At 40.5% G+C, this 22,068-nt stretch overlaps 1 protein-coding gene across 1 annotated transcript in view; it reads left to right on the forward strand.

The window, feature by feature from the left end:
• The window catches only part of BMPER (BMP binding endothelial regulator), a gene marked incomplete at its 5' end in the record, with an annotated part of 146,425 nt that extends 129,242 nt beyond the window's left edge, over positions 1-17,183 (forward strand). The window contains 2 exons of the mRNA XM_082479218.1: positions 11,071-11,201; positions 16,958-17,183. Coding sequence (XP_082335344.1) covers positions 11,071-11,201; positions 16,958-17,139 — 313 coding nt within the window. The 3' untranslated portion in view covers positions 17,140-17,183. The remainder of the gene's footprint in view (positions 1-11,070; positions 11,202-16,957) is intronic.
• Between the last annotated feature and the right edge of the window lie 4,885 nt (positions 17,184-22,068).

Genomic DNA, 22,068 nt, shown 5'->3' on the forward strand with positions numbered 1-22,068 from the left:
GTGCTTCCATTAGGCAGCACACTCAAGGTGGCTAACATCGAGTGCTGATCTGCTCCATAGAGTCCCTGCCTAGCCAACAAAAAGAGGCAAAGTCAAATTCAGATGTTTAGGACTTTGTATACAAGACGAAGCCCAGAATTTTATCTTAGCATCTTTGCCACTGGGCATCATCCACAGATAAGCAGGAAAATAACCCGTGGTGGTCATTGTTCTGTGATAGGGAGGGTTTGCTCATGCTCACGGCCAGCATTTCTCTTTAAAGACTGTTGATTCACATCAGAGCTGTCTTTGTATTTAGCCAAGTAAATGACCGTGCCCAAACCAACATACTGAAAGGTAAGTTTGTCATGAAATAGAACAAACCTTGGCTTCGTCTGCTCGTATCATCTCATCCCACTTCACCCAGAATTAGGTCATTCTGACTTTATAACATCCGTTCCTGTGGCTCCCAGGCTAGGCTGATATGTTGTGGAGTTACTTATGTCTAGTACAGAAAAATGTAATTTATAGTGTTTTAATTCAGGAAGCTTGAATTTAATGTTCAGCTGTGTCCTGAAAGTGTCTGGATCCTTCAAAGCCTTGAAGTACAGAACTGAAAAAAAGGGCTGATGACAGTTCTGAGCCTTGGCTCCTGTGTTGTCAGTGGGAAAATCCCCATCAATTTCACTGGAGACAGCATTTCATCCACTGTATTTTCAGGCTCTGTATAGTGTTTTGCAATTGACGTCTTGCACTCAAGAAGGTTAAAGAACTGTGGGAGTACGCAGAGCATCTCTTATTCAAAGCTTTCTGCATATGAAGTAGCAGGCAAAGTCGAACTGACCAGAGACCAGAAACCAGGTCTCAGCCTCCTGGATGAGTCCTGTACCACAGTCAAACTGGTTATGCTCACCCTCTCCCTCTGGTCTATTGAAACTTGAATGGAACCACGGCAGCACTGCCACTGTTTTCAGATAGCCCTCCTCGCTGGGCAGGAGGACCTCACTGTCAGGGTGCCAGCTGGGCTTATGCCCGCCAATGCCCACGCGGTCTTGAGAACACACACAGCAAAAGCAGAGGTGCCTGAGGAAATGTAAAGGAAGGAACTAAGTATCCAGCAAGAAAAGGTCAGCCTTGCTGGGGTCCGGGCAATCAAGCCAAGACCGTACTTTTGCATTCAGGTGTTTGAATTCTGCCTAAATCATACTTTATGTGCCTATGTCTTTGTATGGGTCTGGGCCAGGACCACACAGGAAGCCATAAAACCAGGAACAAAGTGTTTTTTTGAATGTTTCAATTCAGGTAAGCCGGCTTGTACGCCACTTCTTGCAAGTCCTATTTTTAGCAGTTATCTTTGATTAAGAGCAAACAGGGACACCTCTGAGACGAATTGCACTGTGAGCGTGTGACAGGCTGGAAGGGTAGCATGCTCAGTGAGCCTGACTTTGCTGAAACGAGATTTTGACTCGGTTTGTAAAGGGAGCAAGATGAGGAGGAAAGCTGTTTTCTAAGTAGCGGTTTCCAATCTGCTCTTTCCCTTGCTCTCTTTCTTTCATATTCCATCTGGAGCCAGCAACTTTTTAAATGCTCTGCAGCCACCTAGAGGAAAAATATGCTTGATTGAAGTTAATTATATATGGGTTAAGCCAGGCAGTGGGCTCTGCAGAGTATAAGAATGTGAGTTTCTAAACTAGCGAGCCTGTTTATTATTATATCACAAGACCTCCTTGGAAATATATACAGTGAATCATCATCAAAAGCTGAAGATAACTTCAGTTTATATTTACACTTCAGAAATATTTCCTGCTTCGTGTTCTCATTGTGCTTGTTATTGGATATGACATATTTTTATGACAGATAGCATAGCAGGGCCACAATATATTTTGTTGGTAGAGAGGAGGAGATGGTCTGTTTTGAATTTTCATTTTAGAAGATTTAAATCTTGTGCTATTTTATATGTCTATTTCACGGCTATGGCAATATGCTATTGGTATATCTACATGGTTTATGTTTCTGTAGCGCCATGACTTCAGAACCTCTCAATAATTTTTGAGGTTCTATCTAGGATGTTTATAAGCTCCTGAAAAATCTCTGGTTTTTCTCAGATGAGGACTGTCACAAAGAATACGCTAATGGGCTCTCTGTCTACTAGAGTGAAAGTTGATGCAGTCATATTAGATTCATTTAGCCTGTGCCATGTTCGTTTGCACTGTATGAAACATAATAACAAAGTTGAACTGTTGATCGAAAGTACCACTTGAATGCTATGAAGTTAGATATTAAAACATGTCTGTCTTTTTGAAATTGAATTGAAATGACTGTTTTTTCCTCTCTAGATAAGATATGACAGTTCCGTCTCCACTTGTGCTTAAAGGACTGGAGACAGGGTGGACTTTTCTTTATAAAACAAGTCTAGACATGGAGAAAAAGATAAAATTTTATGTTAATTACATAATGCAAAAGCTCAAAATTATGATGGTAGCTATGCCAGAGGACACTGAAAATTCCATTACGATGGAGTGACTCTGTTATAAGGCAAATTCACATTAGCAGTGTAAGTGCTAAGCTAAGCATGTGCACACAGTAAGCTGAATGGAAATGTAGAAGTGCTAGTATGGATACTGAGAAGGTCCACTAAGACATCCTCCGTTTCTTTTTCTCTTATAAGAAAGACTTGATATACACATCTGAAATACCCGTATCATGTGGTCAGTTGAAGTAGCTTGAATACTGCTGTGTTGTGTCAGAAAGGGATAAATGACAAGGAATCTTATTGGCTTAAGAAATTCAAAATAGGAAGTTATGAAATGTAGGAATTTGTCTAGGTTGTGGCTTCTAAGGGGAAATGATGGACTTCTGGAAACACAAAGTAGATCAATCTGGTCAAAAGACTGCCACAAGGAATCAGTGATGAGCACATAGGCTGTATACCTTATGCCTCTGGGCCTATGAAAGACGGGATTTGTGGTAGAAAACCCCTTGGGAGGTGACTTTCTTTCTGAACATTAAATCCATAGAGCACCAAGAGATACAAATGCATGATAAGCTATATCAGGTAGCACTAGACGTACAATTACTGTAATCTTTACTAATTATGTGATGCATATTTGCAAGTGTATGACTATGGATATTAATTACCTGAAGAAATACATGTCTTCAGAAACCAGGTTCTAGCTTTTGAACCTTCACTGTCAGGTTCCAGGTGATACTCATAAATTTGCCTTTGCATCTTTTTGTTGGACCAAACTTTTTATTGCAAATGACCTCTTTATAATGAGCTTGGAAACCCTGTCTGTTCTAGAGCAGAGTTATTACGGTCCTTGTATTTTCCAGCCAGGTGTACAAACCACAGATCATACAACATACAAGCAGCCAAATCCTTTTTGCAGTGATCTCACCAAAGAAAGTAGAACAAATTGTATGTATATTCCTCAAGTGAGCAAGTAAAAGAGAGCAGTTTTTGATGGACACATTTCAGTGTGATGTTGGGCACTTGTTTTAAATGGGTTAAGAAACTTATGCTGTATGTCCTCTTTACTCCAATAATTCCATATATGAAGTTGTATGTAATGTGCACAGAGAAGTGGGTTTTAGCTGTTTCACATCAAGCTGTATGCTACGGATGAACTCAAACTCCAACCACTTGAGTTCTCATGCATACAGATATTTATTTCAAATGCCAGGACTTTAAAGGTTGAACTCTGAATGGCCTAACACCACTGAAACAGACGAAGAAGAGGTGAAAACTCTCTCCCGCTTTCTGAAAGCAAGTGGGAGTGCAAGAGGTCAGCTCTTCCGGGGCTCTGGATGGTGTTTCCATATTCTGTTGGAGTTTCTTGAGCAAAAATCCACTCTCTCTAAAGGTGGCAAGTCAGCTGCTCAACTGTACTGTAACCTTCAGCTCTAGGAAATATTCTGAGTCATACCAGATGCTTCTTGGAGCCCAGCGTGGGACTTCATTGTCTTCCTCAGTCATGGTTCAGTTATTTCCCCATGGATGGATTTTAGCCAACCATTCCATTCTCAGGACCAGAAACAACATTTAAAGCCACAGATACCTGTAAGGATCCAAGCACAAGATAGAAAAAGCCTACTTGACATATCAGTAGGAGAATTATCATGAAGAAAGAAGTAGGGAAGGCTGCTGTGCTGTTTCATCCTTTATTTGGTTCTTCCTCCTTCCCTCTTTTTAATTGCCTTTATCACTGCTCCTGCATATTCAGGGCAATTATAAATATGGTGTCAGGGTAGCGCTGTCCTTGGAACTTTAATTTTATGCAGTTTTAGAAAATGTTCCAGAATGTTTCATTGTTCATTTTGCCATATTCTTGTGGGTAATGTTGGTTAAGGCAATAAAATGCAATTCTGGCACAGCATGCCCTTTCTTTAAAGGTTAAAAATACACATAGAACACTCTTTTTGGTATTTTCCAAAAGCTTTTGGATAATACTTTTAGCAGCACGTACTATAGGCTTGTGGTGATATTGTGCAGCACAGTATGCTTTTTCAGAGGTCTACACGGACCTTCATATATTCACTGTCTGGAAAATACCATTTTTGCTTACCCTTTGTGAGGAAAGTATGGGTTCTGACTTTTTTTAAAGGAGCTATATATGCAAAGAAATCAGAAATTGAATTGCTGTCTGTCTCTGCTATGTTGGAAATTACCAACAATAATTACCACTTGCATTCAAAGCATCCTTTTCCCAAGTTGACTGAACTCTTCTAAATAACTGCTTTGGAAGGGTGCCTTGGCAAGGCAGACATGGATGTGGATATCTGTGATTCTGTTTAATTATCTCTGAGTGCCAAGTCTATATCTGGAGCAGGAACAATGGCACTCAGACTTAAATTAGGACTCTTCAATGTGTGTGTGACGTGACTGCTGTGCCCTAGAAATCTTAGATCACGTGCAGCCCTTGTCCTTTGGTGGAGTTGTGTATTTTACAATTTCTTTCTGCTTGGCTCCAGGAGGCAATACAGTCCAGGGTTTACTCAAATTTGCACAAAATTCAGGGATCAGGATGAAATTCGAATGCATCATTCAAATGTCTACTGCTGCAAACTCCTCCTCTGCAATCTGCCAAAAATAACTGATATTGTCAAACATTGTGGCCAATGCTCTCTTTATAGGAATGAGATTTCCCCATGGAAAGCATATGCCTTCAGTAGATTTGCTATGCACTGCTCACCAAAGATGAGCTGTGAATTCCCTTTCTGCTCCCACTTGTTTAGGGTTTTTTGGGGAGCCAGTTCAGCAGTGTGGGGGTTCCTGTACAATGGCGGAGTCTCCAGTACAAAGCGCATGTATGCTGCCTGCCACTTTTTCTGGGCACTTTACCACTTACTGGAAAAACTGGTCAGGGCACTGATGATCTAACTTCGTTATGCATGCTTTTATCAGATCCCCAATTTAAGGCAATGTTACCATTGTTATGATGTGTGAGAAAAGCACAGAGGGAGTGCAGATATAGTTACCTGTTCTTGGAAGAAATGATCCTTGAAAATTACTGCCTTTGCTGCATGAAACAGTCTGTTCCCCAGGCAAATGCTTTGAACGAATACTTAATAGATGTAAGGGCTTCTGTGTTTTCAGCAGCCTCCAAAATTACCTTCCTCATGAGTTATTTGCTGCTTTTGCATTAATGTTAGTAAATTCTGGAGAAAGAGAGAATGATCTCAAGCCTCTGATCTCAAGCCTCAAAGTCCTAAAAAGTCTCCAGCTCTACAAACCATGCTGCAGTTCTTCAATAAGATTAAACATGCACATACAGACAAGAGAGAGCTTGAAATAGCAACAGCATGAGCCTTTCCATTATACACCGGAATATGGCTCATCTTCTCATCTTCTTACCTTGTGAAATGACTTCTCTAGCTGGGGCCATAAATAATGGCAACTCAGTGGATCTTTGTAGGAAAAACAGCCCAAATTTTCTTGTAACAACATGACTACTGACAGAAGCCATTGACTTTTATTTTTCCTGTAAAGGAAGAGGAAGGAGGTCTAATTTTGGATCAAGAATAATAAATTCTATGTTGCTGCTGAATTGTGAGCACTCCAGTGTGATTATGGGAATCCAAACTGGCTGTTGTGTGGAGTATGACTCTTTTCATAACTAGTGCTAAATTAGGCCAATCTTGTACTAAAACTCTGATTTGGCATACCCAATAAGAAGTTATCCCAAAAAGTCTGTCTCACAGGATGGTGAGGCTGGAAATTAATTCTCCTTTCTAGGCAGATGACCCTTCAGGCTTTGGAGTTTGCAAGTGTACAGCTTGTCCCAGGTACAGAGGACAAACCTCTTCACTGCCTGATGACTCTTCACATACATAAAATGGATGTAGTCATGCACTGTATCTAATTGCTTTTGTAAAGCCTGTTGAGACCTACTGGTGGAAAGAGGAAGATGTCAGTGTTTTTTGTCTGCATAGAGCCCCTTCTTGAAGGTACCAAAATGTTTGAAAAATGCACTGCATCACACTCCTGTTCTGAAATGTGAAAAAAAAAAAAATGCAAAAAGAAATAGTCCCTCCTAAAATAGGTGGTTCTGGTTGTGGATTTGTGTGTACTGCAAAGGAAAAGGAACTGCTCATGTTCAGCAAAGGAACATCTGCAATTTCAATCCTGCGTGGCACGGACTAAGGCTGTAGGCTTCATTGCTGTGATCTTCTTCTTTTTAATAGTGCATGTAGCACAGGACTCGATTCTTTGCCCTTTGTGGGACTTGGAGACTTTCCACCGTTTAATGTGAAAAAGGGCTGTTGCTGAAGGATTGTACTCATCCAGTTCGCTTTGAAGATGTGGCAGCAGAGTGTGTGTGTGTGTTTGTCTCCTTCAAGGGTGTGTCCCACAGCTGCCGGATGCCTTCACTTTCATGGATTTCCCCTTGCAACAGTTTGTGATTATACACACCCAATTAGCGCCATCTCTGACACACACCCTGCAGGCAGCATAGACAGCATCAAAAGGAATCACAGTGAGGCACTTGGTACCAGTTGAGGACAGAGAGGTTGGCTGTGCTCCAGTGCTTATTCGGAGCAGGGACTCCAGATAAAGTGCACCATCACAGCTGAATATTTTTAGAAATGTAAATATGTCCTTAAAAGAAATGCAATTTTCTTTTGGACCCCAACATCATTGCATCTCTATATGATTTCACTGAGGGCAGAGCTAAGGCTGCCTGAAGTATCTTGTGTGTATTTCCATAGCTGGTAAAATGGCTTCATTTTATCAGTAAATTGCGCTGCAATCTTCCTGTCGGATCATTTCTATGACTGTAATGTTTTGTTGTTTAAGCTTCTGATATGTATTCTCAATTTTACTTAGTTTCAGCAAATGTTTTGGTCTTGGTAAAGAGTCACAATACCTTGGAAGACCCAAAATCTCCGTTAGTATGCAGTATGGTAACTTGTCAGTATAGCTTCATTATGGGCATAATTCCAAAGTTTTACTAAAAGTGTATTTTTCTATTGTTTGAACAGTCTACTCAGATTACAGTACAGATAAGCCTCTGCATACATGCAGATAGTGTCACCAAATCTATTTATCAGATTCAAAGGCGGAATGAAGAGGAGGCAGAATATGGGGTGGAAGAAAATAATTTCTGAAATGTATCAGTCACTGGAGAGGGTTAAAAAAAAAAGCTATGGGTGTACCAAAGATTTTTGCAAGGGGAAAGGATTAGGACAGCACACAAGAATCAGTTTTTTAATTTACTTAGTGAAGCATCCCGTAATAGCCCTCTAATACAGCTGTAACAACAATAACTATGAGAAATGTAATTAAATGCAAGAAGTAAACATGTTTTGAAAAAAATGCAGACCCAAAGTCAAGTCTTGCCCATGGGCCAGACTCCCCCTCACTAGCTAGCCCCCAGAGGACAAACGTCTTTTGCTTCCGCGTCCTTTTGCAGAACTGCCCTTTGACTCTTGTGGTGGCTATCAAACAAACACCTACCTGCTCCCTGCTGATTTCAGAAGTGATATAAAAAGACCCCTCACCCCTGACTGCCAATCCATCTAACTACAATTAATATTGCAAGGAATTTCATTAGAAAAAAAAAAGGTTTTCTTTTTATTGACTGGGCTTGGCAGCTGCACATATAGATTTCTTTACTAGCATTTTTCATTTAACCTTAATTAATTAATTAATTTAACCTTACAAATAATTAGCAATTGTAATTCATTAATAAAGCCACCACAATTGATGATTGCTCCTCAGCCAAGCCTAGGGCTTGAGCCCAGCAGCTGTCACCAGCATTAAACATTTCAGGAAAATAAAAATTACGCAAGCAATTAGGTGTGTAATGAATCAGAGGATTGTTTGTGTTGCACGTGGCTTGCTACCTTCCCTAGTGGACACCTGTGCAGAACACTGTGGCAAAAATAGTGCTGATCCCAGCCAAAGTGGAGGTGTTTCACTCTGCCACCTATCTGGGTGTCCAAGGCCATTTCGATGCCAAGGGCTAATGGTGTTCTGCTGCTCACATGCATGTAGGGGCTAAACTCTCTGCACCCTCGAAGAGCGTGGCTGCCCTCCTGCAGACTGGGAACAGGTGCCTTGTCCTCCCTGATCCCTCCGACCATGCCCAGGCTTTGTCAGGGTGTGTGCCAGCCTTGCATGAACATGTTAATGATGAAGAAGACTGGGTGATTGACGCTGAGCCTGGAGATTTCCTGACCTGATGTGACCGTCTGAGGTAGCTGTAGGGTAGCTGCACAGCTACTCAGCGCAGAAGGTGGTGTCCCCCTCTGAGTAATGGTAAAAAAATGTATTTGAGCTCTAAAAAGCAGAGGAAGTACCTCAGGTTTAAGATTTTATAATTTCTAAGGCAGGACGTTGGTGAACACAGAGCCAACCTGGCACTGGCAAGCATCCCTAAACACTGCAGGCATTAATAGTAACTAAATCTTAGTGGAGAGCAGTAAAATGTGGTTGATAAAGGAGGCTAGCACAGGAACAAAAAGATGAAATAGTATCTTGATAATGGACTCTGTCTGTGGAGATTATTACACACTCTCTTTGTGATAATAATTTGCTGCAGTAGCAAACAAGCATCTACACTGTATAATGAGACATACACCTCTTAAATGGCATGGGGTATATGGAGCAGTGCCTGCTGCAGGGATGCTTGCAAGAGATCACAAACAGGTTGTGGCCAAAGGAAACAGTGTAAAGTTATTTAGTGTGTCACGTAAAAATGTGACCCTTTGTGCTTATAAAAGGTCGTTTATCAGCTACCAACGTCAAACAATGCCAAGGGCGTTGTGTTAATCTGCTCCTTGCAGCCTATCAGCTGTGATACCCATACAGCAACATCTGCTACTGGGAAAGATGTAAAGGGACCTACCGCAGAACTAAATCGAAATAAAATTACATTGTCCCTAGAAAGTAATTTCAAATGAAAACCACTGGTCTGTAAATACAAACATGTTATATATTTGATCCAAAGCAATTCTATTTATCTGTAGTACATATATATCAGTAAATGCAGGACAGGTAACCTTTTTACATTAGCACTTATGTTGCTTATTTGTCACAGTGAATTTTTAGGTAATTTCATGTTGGGGGTCCACTGAGAGTAAAATGATTAAAAGCTCATGAAAATGTCAAGCAAAACTGCCAGGTTTAACCATATGAATGGTCATGGAAATAGCGAGCAACTTTGGCAGGGGAAGTACTCCTCTTTAAGGGCACTTCTGGATATGCAGAAGCAGGATTGTCTGTGTTCGAAGGACCGCTAATCCTCTCTCCTTTTGAATAAAGGGTTCCCAATGACTCTAAAGTATTGTATGGGCATTAGGGCTCCTGATTACTTTGACTAAAGTGCTTGCACCTTTTCTGAGCTATTATGTATTCAGTTTCTGGAAAATTAAACCTATATCCATTCTTTTCCTATAGACAATTGAATTTTTGGTCCACAGCAAGAGCAATTAACATGGAGAGCTCATTTTTTACTTCAACCCTTGGTCTTTTTGGAGGATTTGTACCTCTCAGAAACGTTGCTTTGTCCTCTCAGGAATGGAGAAGTCCCTGGACGTGCATGAAGCAGGGGGCTCTTGTCCACTGACACCCAAGGTGCATGCACAGAGCACACTCAGAAAGCAGAGGAACTGAGGGCATGATTTTTGGAGGGCCGAATATGTCTTCCCCACACCTTGTCCCTGCCTTCTAATGATTCCACTCAGAGCTGTAGATACTCGGTATTTCTGAATCTGCATTGCTGCATTTGCAGAAGCATTTAAGCATTTTGCATATACAGAAACTTCTGACTGCAAATCTGCCAGCTCTTGCGAGTTATATTTTAGGTCTGTGCCAAATGGGCACACAGTTTGGATGAGCTAACTTGAAATATAGTGGTGACATACGTAGTAGCAGTTTCACTTAGGGCCATGTTAGCATCTTTGCTCCCTGCCATGTTTTGTGGTGATTCCATCTTATGCAATGGAAGAAGATGGTGGTGTTAACAAGTGCCTGGGGGATTTCCTAACGTGAGAGCTGCTCAGTTATGCTGCATCACCCCTGCTCCTTTGGAGTCTCTTAAAGTCTGGCATTTAGTAGCGATGCTGATGAGAAAACAGGCATACAGCTATTTTGGGGCCTTCAAAGTGGGGAGAGGCTGGAGGTAACCTGGAAAGAAGGCACCGTTTCTCATCACTTGCATGGAAAGGCATAAGCTCATTACCTGCAGTCATCATCCACTTAACACTTCTGCTTTTATTATTGGTAAAATTATTAAGATATTACTTTCCAGAGAATAAGAAAGAGGTCTTTAACTTGAGTTGACATAAAGTCATTGCAAAAATGGGGTTTGCCTTCTCCCACTGTGGTCTCGGTCCACTCTACTTGACATTTCTTGGGTCTTCTTCTCACGTTCCTGTTTCTGCGTGGTTATCTCACTGGTGCACTTGCGACTTCTGTGCATCACAGCAGCACATCAAAAAAGAGATGAGCCCTTGGGACGTGACAGCAGAGACGGGTTTAACTTTCTTGATGTTTAGCACAAGTTGCTGTAGGATCGAACTCCAAACCTTGGGTGGATGTCTGCCAAAGTTTTCCTTGCTTATTTGTTTTGGGGCTTTGTTCTGCAGGTCCTGTGTGACAGACATGTGTGAGTGCCCGGTCCATAAAAACTGCTACTGCGAGTCATTCCTGGCGTACGCCCGAGCCTGTCAGAGGGAAGGGTTGAAAGTCCAATGGGTACCGGAGCAGAACTGTGCAGGTAAACATTTTTGGGACTGCTTCTTTGTAAGCCAGTGCATAGACTAATAGGCTGCTATCGTTTTACTGGTGGAAGAGGATCAAAAATGAACTGGCTAGAAAGGAATGGGGTTGCACCTGCATTCTGAGTTATGGAGAAAGACCCTCCCAGGAAAGACTGTCAACCATCAAATATTAGAAATGTTTATTTTGCTGCAAAACTTTTCACCTCTAATGCTGCCTATCTTAATTTTATGTACTTCCAGGAAGGAGTACATGCCTTTTTCTTTCAGGATATGTAAACATTTGATTACAGATAATGTTTAAACTCCTTTGACCTCCTGTTAAAGCACAGTTATATTTCCAGAGACAACATGCATATATGATTGCAGTAGGTTCAGCAAGGGAAGAAGAGAGAATGTATTTAATGGGAATATTAAAATGCAAACCTGCATTAATTTTGGTACTTGGACCAGATTCCCCATATGATAAGGACTGCATTAATTGCAAGTAATTGTGAGTAATTGTTTCCATGAGAAGTGGTGGCCTGTGGTTATGGGCACTTGAAGTAAAATGCAATATTGCAGATGAATATTTCCCCTGATGGTGGTCTCATTAATTTAGGACATTCTATAATGGCATTGGTTTGCCTGGAAATATATTCAGATTTATATAAAGCAATTGACAGTAGTTGGGAAAAAAAAATGAGAGAAGGATACTCAGTGCTGGTCAAAGAGCTATTACTCTGTGGTCCATTTTGGTGATTGTGTGTGGCTCAGGGTCTACTCTCTCAACTTCAATTTCCTTTTCTATTGAAGTCACGATAGCAGGGACAGGTGAGTGACAGAGCAAATTGTCTTTGATTGACTGTTCCCAAAAGGCTCTTTTTTTTTTTCTTACAAAGCAATAGAACAATCCAAACAGGGTGTCACAAAGTGAAAGCCCTATTCAGGGATGTGGTCTCAGACAGCACTAATAACATATGCAATTTTAATCTATTGCATCCATGCAGAATCTGAAACAAGCATCCTGACTGCTTTTTTTTTTTTTGACCAAAGCACTTCAGACTGAGACCTCGCTGTGGCAGATGCTGTAAAGAGAATAAAAACTGCAGTCCCTGCCTTAAGGAGTTTATAAAAGTGTTGGCATATCACGACTTAACTAACTGAGGCTTCTTTTCACAATTTTTTCTGGCATTTTACCAAAGACAAGAAAAGTTTCAAAGGCAAGAACAGTCCTTGAGAGAACATTATGAAGGAATTTAAACACACATCTTCCATTAAAGCTAATGAAAGAAGTGTTCAAATCCACCTGAGTTTTTTAATCTCAATGCAGACTTCTAGAGGGAAAGGGGAAATCACGTTAAGCAGAAAATATAGATATGGTCAAGTACCCTCAAAACACTTACTTAAGCATCCGATGTCAAACAAGTACCACCATCTTCTACAGTAAAGGTAGCATTAAATTAAAGTGCATCCACTGCACTCCATATGTTACTGGTGGCCAGCATCAAAATTTTAATCTTTAACTTACTTTTTTCTCCCTCAAACTTGTAGTTACAATTATTATGTCCTAATTACGGATAAAAGTTCCTGGGTATGAAACAATATATCTGTAATAAAACTTTAGCATCCTGTGACTTTCATTTCCTGCTTGACATTTCATAGCTGGTGGGATACTTGGAAGAGCTGTGTTCTGATGAAAATGGAGTATACTTATTAGTAAAGTCAGGTTTTAATTATTCTTTTGTGTGTTATAAAACCAGATTTTGTGTGGTTGCCAGTTCCTCTACCCTGACTGCTGTACTCTTAGCTCATTTTTATAATCTTTAGAAAGCTTGTGTTGTCTGGAGGGCCAGCCAAACAGGATGCTCAGGAGGCTGAATTACATGTCCTGTTCCCTACGTGCTCTTCCTCCTCTCCCAGTACAGCAGCCATGTCCTCCTCTAAGTCCTCCGCAAGGTACTGCTGCTCAAAGTTTGCTGTCCCTTGAGGTTGTCTGGGTAAGCGGAATGTCAGCTGTCATTTAACTGGAGGGGTGAAGAGCAGAAGCTGATGAGTAAAGAAAATGGGTAGGGTAGGGAAAAGGTTGGTGAGATCCACATGGGAACTGAGAGGGTTTGGAAAGCAATATGGGTTTCCATGGGAAGTACTGGGGAGTGAGACCAGTTAGGATGGGCACAGGAAGAAATATGAAGTGTGAAGGAGAAGAAAAAAAAGCAGGAGAGCCAGTGTGAGGGAAAGAAGAAATAAGAGAAAGTGATATATGTGAGAGGGAAAAGAAAGGATACAAATGGAAGAAAGAGGTTTGAAAAGGAAAGGAGATAGAAAAAAAGATTTTTTTTAGCCCAAGAAAGGCTAAGCAAGCAGTTTATAAAGTTCACTTAAGTAAACTGAACTGGTGAAAGGCCTTGGGCTATAGTAATTTAACATGAATTTCTGAGGGCACTGAAAGAAAGAAGACTCAAGGACGGCAGATGGCAATAGCTCCCTGCCACGGGCATGACTACACAAGAAAGAAGAAAAAGCAGATATGGACTATAGTAAAGTGCAAAGTGCACATCGTAGCACTGATGTGCTGACATGCTCCAACAGCCTCATAAAAACTGAACAATTTTCTCATTTTCCTATGTGATCAGTTGAATTAGAGGAGGATGAGTGTATACCTGATTTTGACTCTTCTCTCCTGGGTCCCCTTTTATCTGCTGTGGAATTTTCTGGACAAAGTCACTCTCTTTCCCTGTTATATGTTGCTTTCCTTTAATCGCTTTAATCCATGTGATTATGTTTCAGAAGGCTATTGTGACTTTTCAGTGGAAACTCATTAAAAACTGAAAGTTGAAAAGATTAACACAAGTGTATCATTAGGTCATTCCTCAGATCTATTGCCTTCTACTATGTTAGAAGGAGATTTGCAAGCACCACAAGTGACATTCAGTTTGAAAGTCCTACAAAACACCTCGAAAGCCCAAACTGTAGCTCTAACAGAAGAAGCAGGATGATTCATTGATGCACAAATAGTAGCTCAGAAATTTCTGAGGAATCTGATTTACCAGATATCTTCCACCAAGGGAATCCTTCAGCAGTTCCATGTTAGGTATTTTGGCTTTTGTGTTGGGGAACAAGAATTCCTCCTAAATAATTACGGCCATGTCTACAAAGACAGGCGCAGACAGATACAAGCCTTCTCTGTGAAACTGCCAGACTGGCTGGAATAAACCAGCTCTGGTCTGAAAACTGTATAGCCTTATTAGGCAGGGTTTATTAGCTCAGGCACAGTGCTGTATTTATGTGACTATATGGCTTCTGGACTGGAGCTGGCTATCATCCCGCCAGCTCAGAAAGTGGTCTGAGGAAGCTCACATCTGTCATGCCAAACACATGTTCTAGAAGAAGAGTGGAAAAATCCTGTTGGGACTGGTAACGTTGCAAAATGCAGTATTATTAGTAACTTTTGTACTTTGGGGTTGAGTTTTTGATTTTTTTTTTTTTGCTAGTGCACTAAGAAAGTTATTACTAACAGAGCTCAGTTCTTTAAGAGAGGAATTTGCCTTAAAAGACGGATGCAAAGGCATCACTTCTGTTTTCCATGTTTACATGGTACTGATTCATTTCAGCAGTCCCTGGGAAGCCTACTGCAGACTGTCTTTATTTTTATTTTTTAAACTGTTGATGAAGTGGAATGTTCTGGATCAATCACACCACATGTTAACAACTGAAACACTCAACAATAAAAGCCATCCAGGGAACTTAAACAGCAGCCATTGTACTTTTCTGATTTTTCCCTTGACGGCAAGTTAATAATGCCATTATAGACTGCCTACAGCAGAAAATAAAGTCATCATCTTCTACATGGCATCATCTGAAGGAGAAGGAGGTGTTTTGACATACCACATCCATGTGTGGTGGAGTAGAGCTGGGGAGTACTTACAGATGCCATGGCTGCCAAGGGCGGCCTGTAATATATTCTCATTTGCTCTGGGGCAAAGATGAGGAAGTGGAAAGGAGACCTCAGCCAACTTTCCTCAAACCCACCAGCTAAGGCATCAAACAGAGCTCCGATGGAATGAGCAGGCCAGCTATTACTGCAGTAAAGCTTTGTGGCATGAACCCTGTGCAGCTTAAAAACTGAAGCTCACAGACCTTGCTATATGGAAACTGTGTGTACTGAAGCCTAATGTTTTGGTTTGTGGTTGATCAATTAGAGATCCTTTGAAGGGAAGCTCATTTTCAGAGAGGAGGGACAAAAGTTTCTGGTAAACAGCCCCCTTAAGATAATTCACGTTGTGTGTGGACAATCACTATCAGTCTTTTAACATCTTGGTCTACATTTCTAGACAGTAAGTACATTGTTTGCAAAGCTCCTGGGAGCTTTGCATGTTTTCATTACTCTCTTAGAGAGATTCAATCTCTGTTCTTAACACACTGTGTAATTGCAGAGTTTGTAGTGAATCTAACATTTTACTATATGATCAATATTTCTTGCGTGTTTTTCCCACCTTCTAAATTTCCCCTTTCATTTTAATTTCATTTTAGTTACTCCTTTTGTTTAGCCCCTTCTTCAATGTGCATGAAAGTTATCCTGCAGAGCAAGATACAAATGTAAAGCTGGGAAAAAGTTCTCAAAAGATCTATGCCCACAAGCAGAATAAGCCTATCTTAAACATTGTTGAAAGATGATTTCTGCCTGTTTTCTCTTTATGAATAATAACAGTACTGTAATGGCACTCTAAGGCAAATCCTCACAACAAACCAGCATTTTTCTATCCAAAGCAGAACTGTTCTTTAAAAAAATCTGGACCTTCAATCTCCCTCGAAATGGAAGAAACCTTCTTAATGCAACCACCTCTCTGTAAATAGCAAGAGATGATTCTGGATGCTTGAGAGTCCCTTACCATCTATAAACTATTTTATCAGTACTTGTTTTTGCCGTCAGCACAGCTGTTAGAAAGAATAACAGGCTTTTATTCGCTATCGAGCCATGCATTTATTCTCCATACTAAAAAGGCAGGATATAAAATATTAAGAGTTTAAATATTGATCTGGAGGGGGTATAGTGCTTTTAGCTGAGCCCTCAGTGGTCTCTTACATTGGAAATGCATTGAACTGTCAACTATATAAATCAATGAATAGATACTGGAATCATTAAGTACAAAAATCCTCATTCTCAGTGATCCCTTGGTAAAATAGCATAAAGCATGGAAATAATTGATTTTTTTTAAAAAAAAATTGTTTTAGAAATGGTGCTGCTGAATTAACAGCATTGTTTGATTTGCTGCAATATGCAATAGTGAAAGTATAATCTTAGGAATAGAAAGTCTGACATAGTGAATGACTCTCCTTTCTCTTTTTATTTCACTAGGAGTGGGACTCGTAATAACTGTCTGTCCTTGTAAATGTTTCAGGAATCTTTGATAAAAGGCATTGTAACAAATAAATAAACAATGTTAAGCCTTAAATATAAAGCATAGGTCTGCTCATAGATAGAAACCTTGCCAAGGCTTTATATACCAGCAACTGTGTTAAAAATCTCAAAAAGTCCAAGACTGCTGGGAACTTGATACCTTTTTATTAGGAATTTTGCTACCTTTATATATGTGATGTAGTGTTTCGTTTAATACAGTGGAATCTCTTTACAAGTATTTTTTTCCATGAGATGATTGTTGTACCAAAATGTGCTTTTTGATATTTGCAGTAGAAACCAAGCAAACAGGTACGTAACTTTCCTTGTGTGGCTCTGTGTAATATGCATATTTTGTTCCTTTCAACTGCCTTTCAGCAACCCAGTGTAAACATGGTGCAGTTTATGATACCTGCGGTCCAGGATGCATCAAAACATGTGACAACTGGAATGAGATTGGCCCATGCAACAAGCCCTGCGTTGCAGGGTGCCACTGTCCAGCAAATTTAGTTCTTCACAAAGGAAGATGCATCAAGCCAGTCCTGTGCCCACAGCGATGACATTAGTTCTCTTTCTGCGGACACAAATGTGGGTGTCGCTGACCCCGTTGATGCCCACAGCCGGTGAAGGACTCCAGCTGTTTGTGTGCAGATTCTGCAGAGTACACATCTACTCACGGAGTGTAAATATGCTCCTGTGTGTGTGTTTACGTGTGTTTATGTATACACACATGGCACCTAGAAAGATATATAAATGTATACTGTGTGTATGCAGATACACATATCTATACATAAATGTCCTAAACGTAAGTACAACCCATATATTTATATATATGTCCACACTCACAAATATACATCATTTCTATATATCATAGAAGGATGAATTATTATATGTATATTTTTTGCTATAAAGTTTATGTATTGTTATTTCTAGGACCCTGATCTGTAAGTCATTGTATAAATAAACCAGGTGTTTTTAATATAATATAGTGGCATGAAAAGATTGGATGACTTTACCATTGCATAAGTTTGTCGTTTCCAAGGAAACTTTTCTAGGGCCATAGCACTGCCAGACTGGATTAGTTTCAACACAGAACCTGGATTTACAGTTGTACAGGAAACACATTTCTCTGGAGATGGAGGATTTATCTAGGAATATTTCATGCGTACCTTACAGCTGCATAGTGATTGGTGACAGTGCTTAATCAGGCAGAGAAAGCTGGGGATCGGCTTTTATGCTTTACTGAAATAACTGTGCAGAAGGATTTCCAAAGCTGGCTGGCCAACTGCCAGCATAGAGATATTTCTTTCTGGAACGGCACCAAGGAGTCAGGGGCCAGATTTTCAAAAGTGTTCGGCACCCAGCAGCTCACTTTGAAAATTTGACCACTTCCTATTTCATATCCTAATACCCCGTCTCTGTTGTTGTGTTTGGCACAGTAGCTGTGAATACACAATAAGGAGCTTGAAGAAAATATTCATGTACATATTAGCCCCTTTAACATGTTTGAAACTGCTGTGTTTGTTTCATATTTCCCCCAAATATTATGCAGAAAGCAAATCCCACTGTGAATTGGAGTGTTTGATTTCAGTGTGCCTTAAAACATGAAATAATGCCGGGTTTAATAACTTCTTTAATTTATCAGCATGGTTTAGAAGACAAATTTACCCCACCAAAAAAACAGTAGAGAATGTCAAATGCTAATTGGGGAACTGCAATTTATTTCCTTACTGGTCTGTTGCTTGAGGTTTATGAACATGTGGGCTCTGTGAAGTTTGCATGACTTTTGAAGTCTCCCAGGGGAGAAGCAATAATATGGGATTTCATTAGAAACTGTTAAAAAAGCCATACAACTTTCTCAAGCCTGAAGGGACAGGGGGCTATTTTTCTTCCACTGGAAAACCTCTCGTAGAGCCTGATGGAACAGTCTCTGGAGATGACAGAAATCTTTGGGCATCTGATTTAGGTTTATGATGAAGTAATATCCTCCCACACAGCTACTTCCATTATGCCTGGCATTGAAATTGCACATTGTAATGCTTTGAAAATTTTTCTCCTTTAATTTTTCATTCTCCAGGAAGTTTCGCAGGGTCTGAGTTTGCAGTGAGTGAGTGGGTGCAACGCACTTGGGTTATACAACCTGTCTGCGATCCCATCCTGGAGAAAGATGCTGAGTGACCCTGGTTAGCTTAGGCATCACACTATCCAAAATGCTGCGCCACCACAGTGTTCAAAAGAGCTGGGCAAATAATGCCAGGAGCGTTCCACGAACATTTGTCCAAATCTTAAATAAACTCAGCTTGATCTTTTTATGTCCCCTTTGTGTTCATTTTCTCGGAACAATCAAATAATTTGGTTTTACTGGCAGGGAGTGTTTCGAAGCCACATACACAAGTGCACTGGGAAGCAGCATTGCAAATGTGCACATCCCATCAGAGCAGGAAACGAGAAGAGTTTTATGTGGCTCATGTGATAATTGAATGGCGAAGCTGAAATTTAGAACAATTGCAATTGGTCCAAGGAGTTAAAACATAAAATGGCAGTCATTAAAATAATTTAAAGCACCAGTTAGACCAAAGAACATTTCAGCCTGTGAGCTTTCGATGCTGAGATACAGTTTCTGAACCATTAAAAAGGTTATTTGCCCAGCTCTAGTTTAGGATAGATTTTCATTACTGATAGATTTTCATTACTTACTGCTCAGTGTTTCTGAAACAAAAATACAGGCAAAGTGAATTGCATACATGAACGGTGTGCAGAACTGTCCTTCCCTTTTCTTCTCCTGACTGGTGAAGGTGAGTGAAAGGTGAAGGGAGAGTCCTCCAGCTCTCTCAGTCCACTGATCGCATTCAAGCAACACTTAATTGACGCCAGGTGAAGAGGTGACTCAGTCGATCTGTAGGATGAACTCTATTTTTAAATCTTAAGATGGTTCAGTTTGAAACCTGACCTACAGGTCATCTCAAAATGAGGACTCATTCCTCGGTTTAGCTTTTTCACATCTGCCTAATTAAGGGTAGCCCCCTGCTCTTTGCTCTAGTGATGTATACTGTGGAGGAGAAGAATGAGGTTTTACCTCTAAGCTCTCTGATTGTGCCTTTATGGTGCTGTAGAGCTTTTTGCTCCCAACTCCGCAGTTTTCAAGGCAACAGTAAGGGCTATCATCTGCTCAATTCACACGTACAGTCTAAGGTAAAGGAGTTCTACTGTTCTAGAAATTGCCCCCAAGTTTCAACTTGGCACAGGTTTTATACCTGTATCTGTAGTTACCCTGTGTCCAACAGAGCTATTCAGACCAGATCAGTCCCAGCTGGGGCTGTCTCACTCCGCTCTCCCGTTTGCCTCCTCCAGGCTTTTCAAAAGTTGAAAGTCTAGCCCAGTAACATCAATAACAGCATTACCACTGGTCTCATAGAGTTTGGGTTGCAGCCCATCTTCCTCCTTAGTGCGACATTATTTCTAATTCTGCTGTCTTGGCTCATGAAATATTGCCCCTAGGATGCTAGACCTCGAAACTTCCTGCGTATCGCTGGGGATTTATTTCTGACAAAGTTCACTGATAATCCAATTTTAGTATGCTAAATGTGTTTAGTATGCAATAATGTGGTTTTAATAATAGCGTAAGGTTGATAATCCGTATGGTATACTTACCATGCAAAACTGATGGTTGTGTAAGTTTTGGTCTTGATTATGCTTATGTCAATCTGTGCATATAACTTTGTGCCAGTTTGTAAGGTGAAATATATTTGAAAGAGCAGAGGTTCCAAGCAAAGAATGATCCAAAAGGAAAGTCTGAGAAACAGCTCTGTAATCCAATGGATGGGATCAAGGAAAGACTTGGATCAATAGCTTCACCATTAACCTGCTATGTGTTCCCTGGCAAGTCATTTAATATTCTGTACTTCATTGGGGAAATGAGGCTCTGGGCTTATGCATCTTTTTTAAGTTTGTGGATAAAAAATGCCATATGTCACCAAAGGAATGTCAGCTGGTATTTTACCAATCTACTCAGGTCTGCTTTGCATCAGATTGTCCCGTATCTCCCATATCATCGTCGCTTCAAAGTCAGCTTTTCCTTCCTCCTCGTTTAATTTCAATTGTGTCTATTTTTGTCATATATGTTGAGTTTTATAAACCATGGAGACAAGCCATAGCCAAGAGGAGCGATTTGAGTTGTAGCCCAAGACTCTGTAGGTACTCCCACATCTTCCAAGAACACCTTTCTTCTATAGAGTAAGGTATGCTCTTGGAGCAAAAAATGAAAAGATTCTTAATATCCTACCTGAAAGTGACCCCATCCTTGCATCACGTAAATAGTTTCCAGTAGATAACCTAAAAGAAGTTTATTCTTGTCATCAGAGACTTTTCTTCTTCTTTTGAACACAGGATTCAAATATAGTTTGATACTGTTTGGCTTCCTGCTGTCAGAACCTGACATTTGCAATAGCTGGACTGATCTTGAGTGACTGTACAGGCGTATTTTTTTGCCTTCATCAAAAGTGGACAAGATTATATCAGAGCTAACAGATATGAGTATAACAGCCCGTGCATTTTCAGCTGGACAGGGTAGAAAGAGAGGCAGTCAACAACATTTAGCACTGAAGTGGTGAGATGTTTCATGTATTTCAGGAACAGTCCCAACTAAGGGGGCATTATGCCAAGGTCCCAATTTGACAAACAGGAACTTTACGTTATGCAATGCTGATCAAATGCTTGTTCTGCTATCCCTGATTTTACCAGTCTAGAAAGCCCTGTGGTGAGAGAGAAGTTTGTGCTTCCTTATAGAAACATTTCTAGTTTACGACTGCAAATTTTTCAGGGCAAAGGCCTAGCTGTGCTGCCATTACGGAATTCCTTCTCTCTCTGTGTAAAGGTTGTTTCACAGGTTAGTCTTTCTAGTGCAATAATCCCCACGACACCTCAGCACCAAACAGAGTCTGTAACAACAAAATAAGGTTCTCCTATGAACACAAGGTAGCTCTTGATCCCTCAGATGGCCATGGCACTGTGTTTGAATGAAGATGGTATAATAATGTCAGGAAATAAAGAGGCCAGATGGCAAAATAAGGGTAAGAAGCAAATGAGAAAGGAGGAACAGGATATTTTTTCTATGTGGATATTTTCCCTCTAAATGGTAAGAACTAAACCAAAAGTGTTCTCTGACAAAAGCAAAGTATGCCCATACTCCTTGAGCAAAGAAATTCTCAACAACCACCCAAAAAACCCAAACCAACCACAGCATAATAATATGTTGAGATCTGAATAGAATAGGTATATATTGGTAGGCACAGAAATCCATAATTAAAATTAAGTTATGAGCTTCGGTTCCTACTTTTCTCACAACCCTTAAATCACAGAAGTCACCAAAGTTAAGGAAAGGGATCTTATTTCCTGGGCTGAGATGAGGCAAACATCTGCAGAATTCGGTTCTCGTGCTTCCACTAGCACAACAAACCTGTTTCTGTTTCCTCCAGGGTACGTGTTTCAGT

Source organism: Vanellus vanellus (genome assembly GCF_965231255.1).
Source record: "Vanellus vanellus genome assembly, chromosome: 2".
Lineage (NCBI taxonomy): Eukaryota > Metazoa > Chordata > Aves > Charadriiformes > Charadriidae > Vanellus > Vanellus vanellus.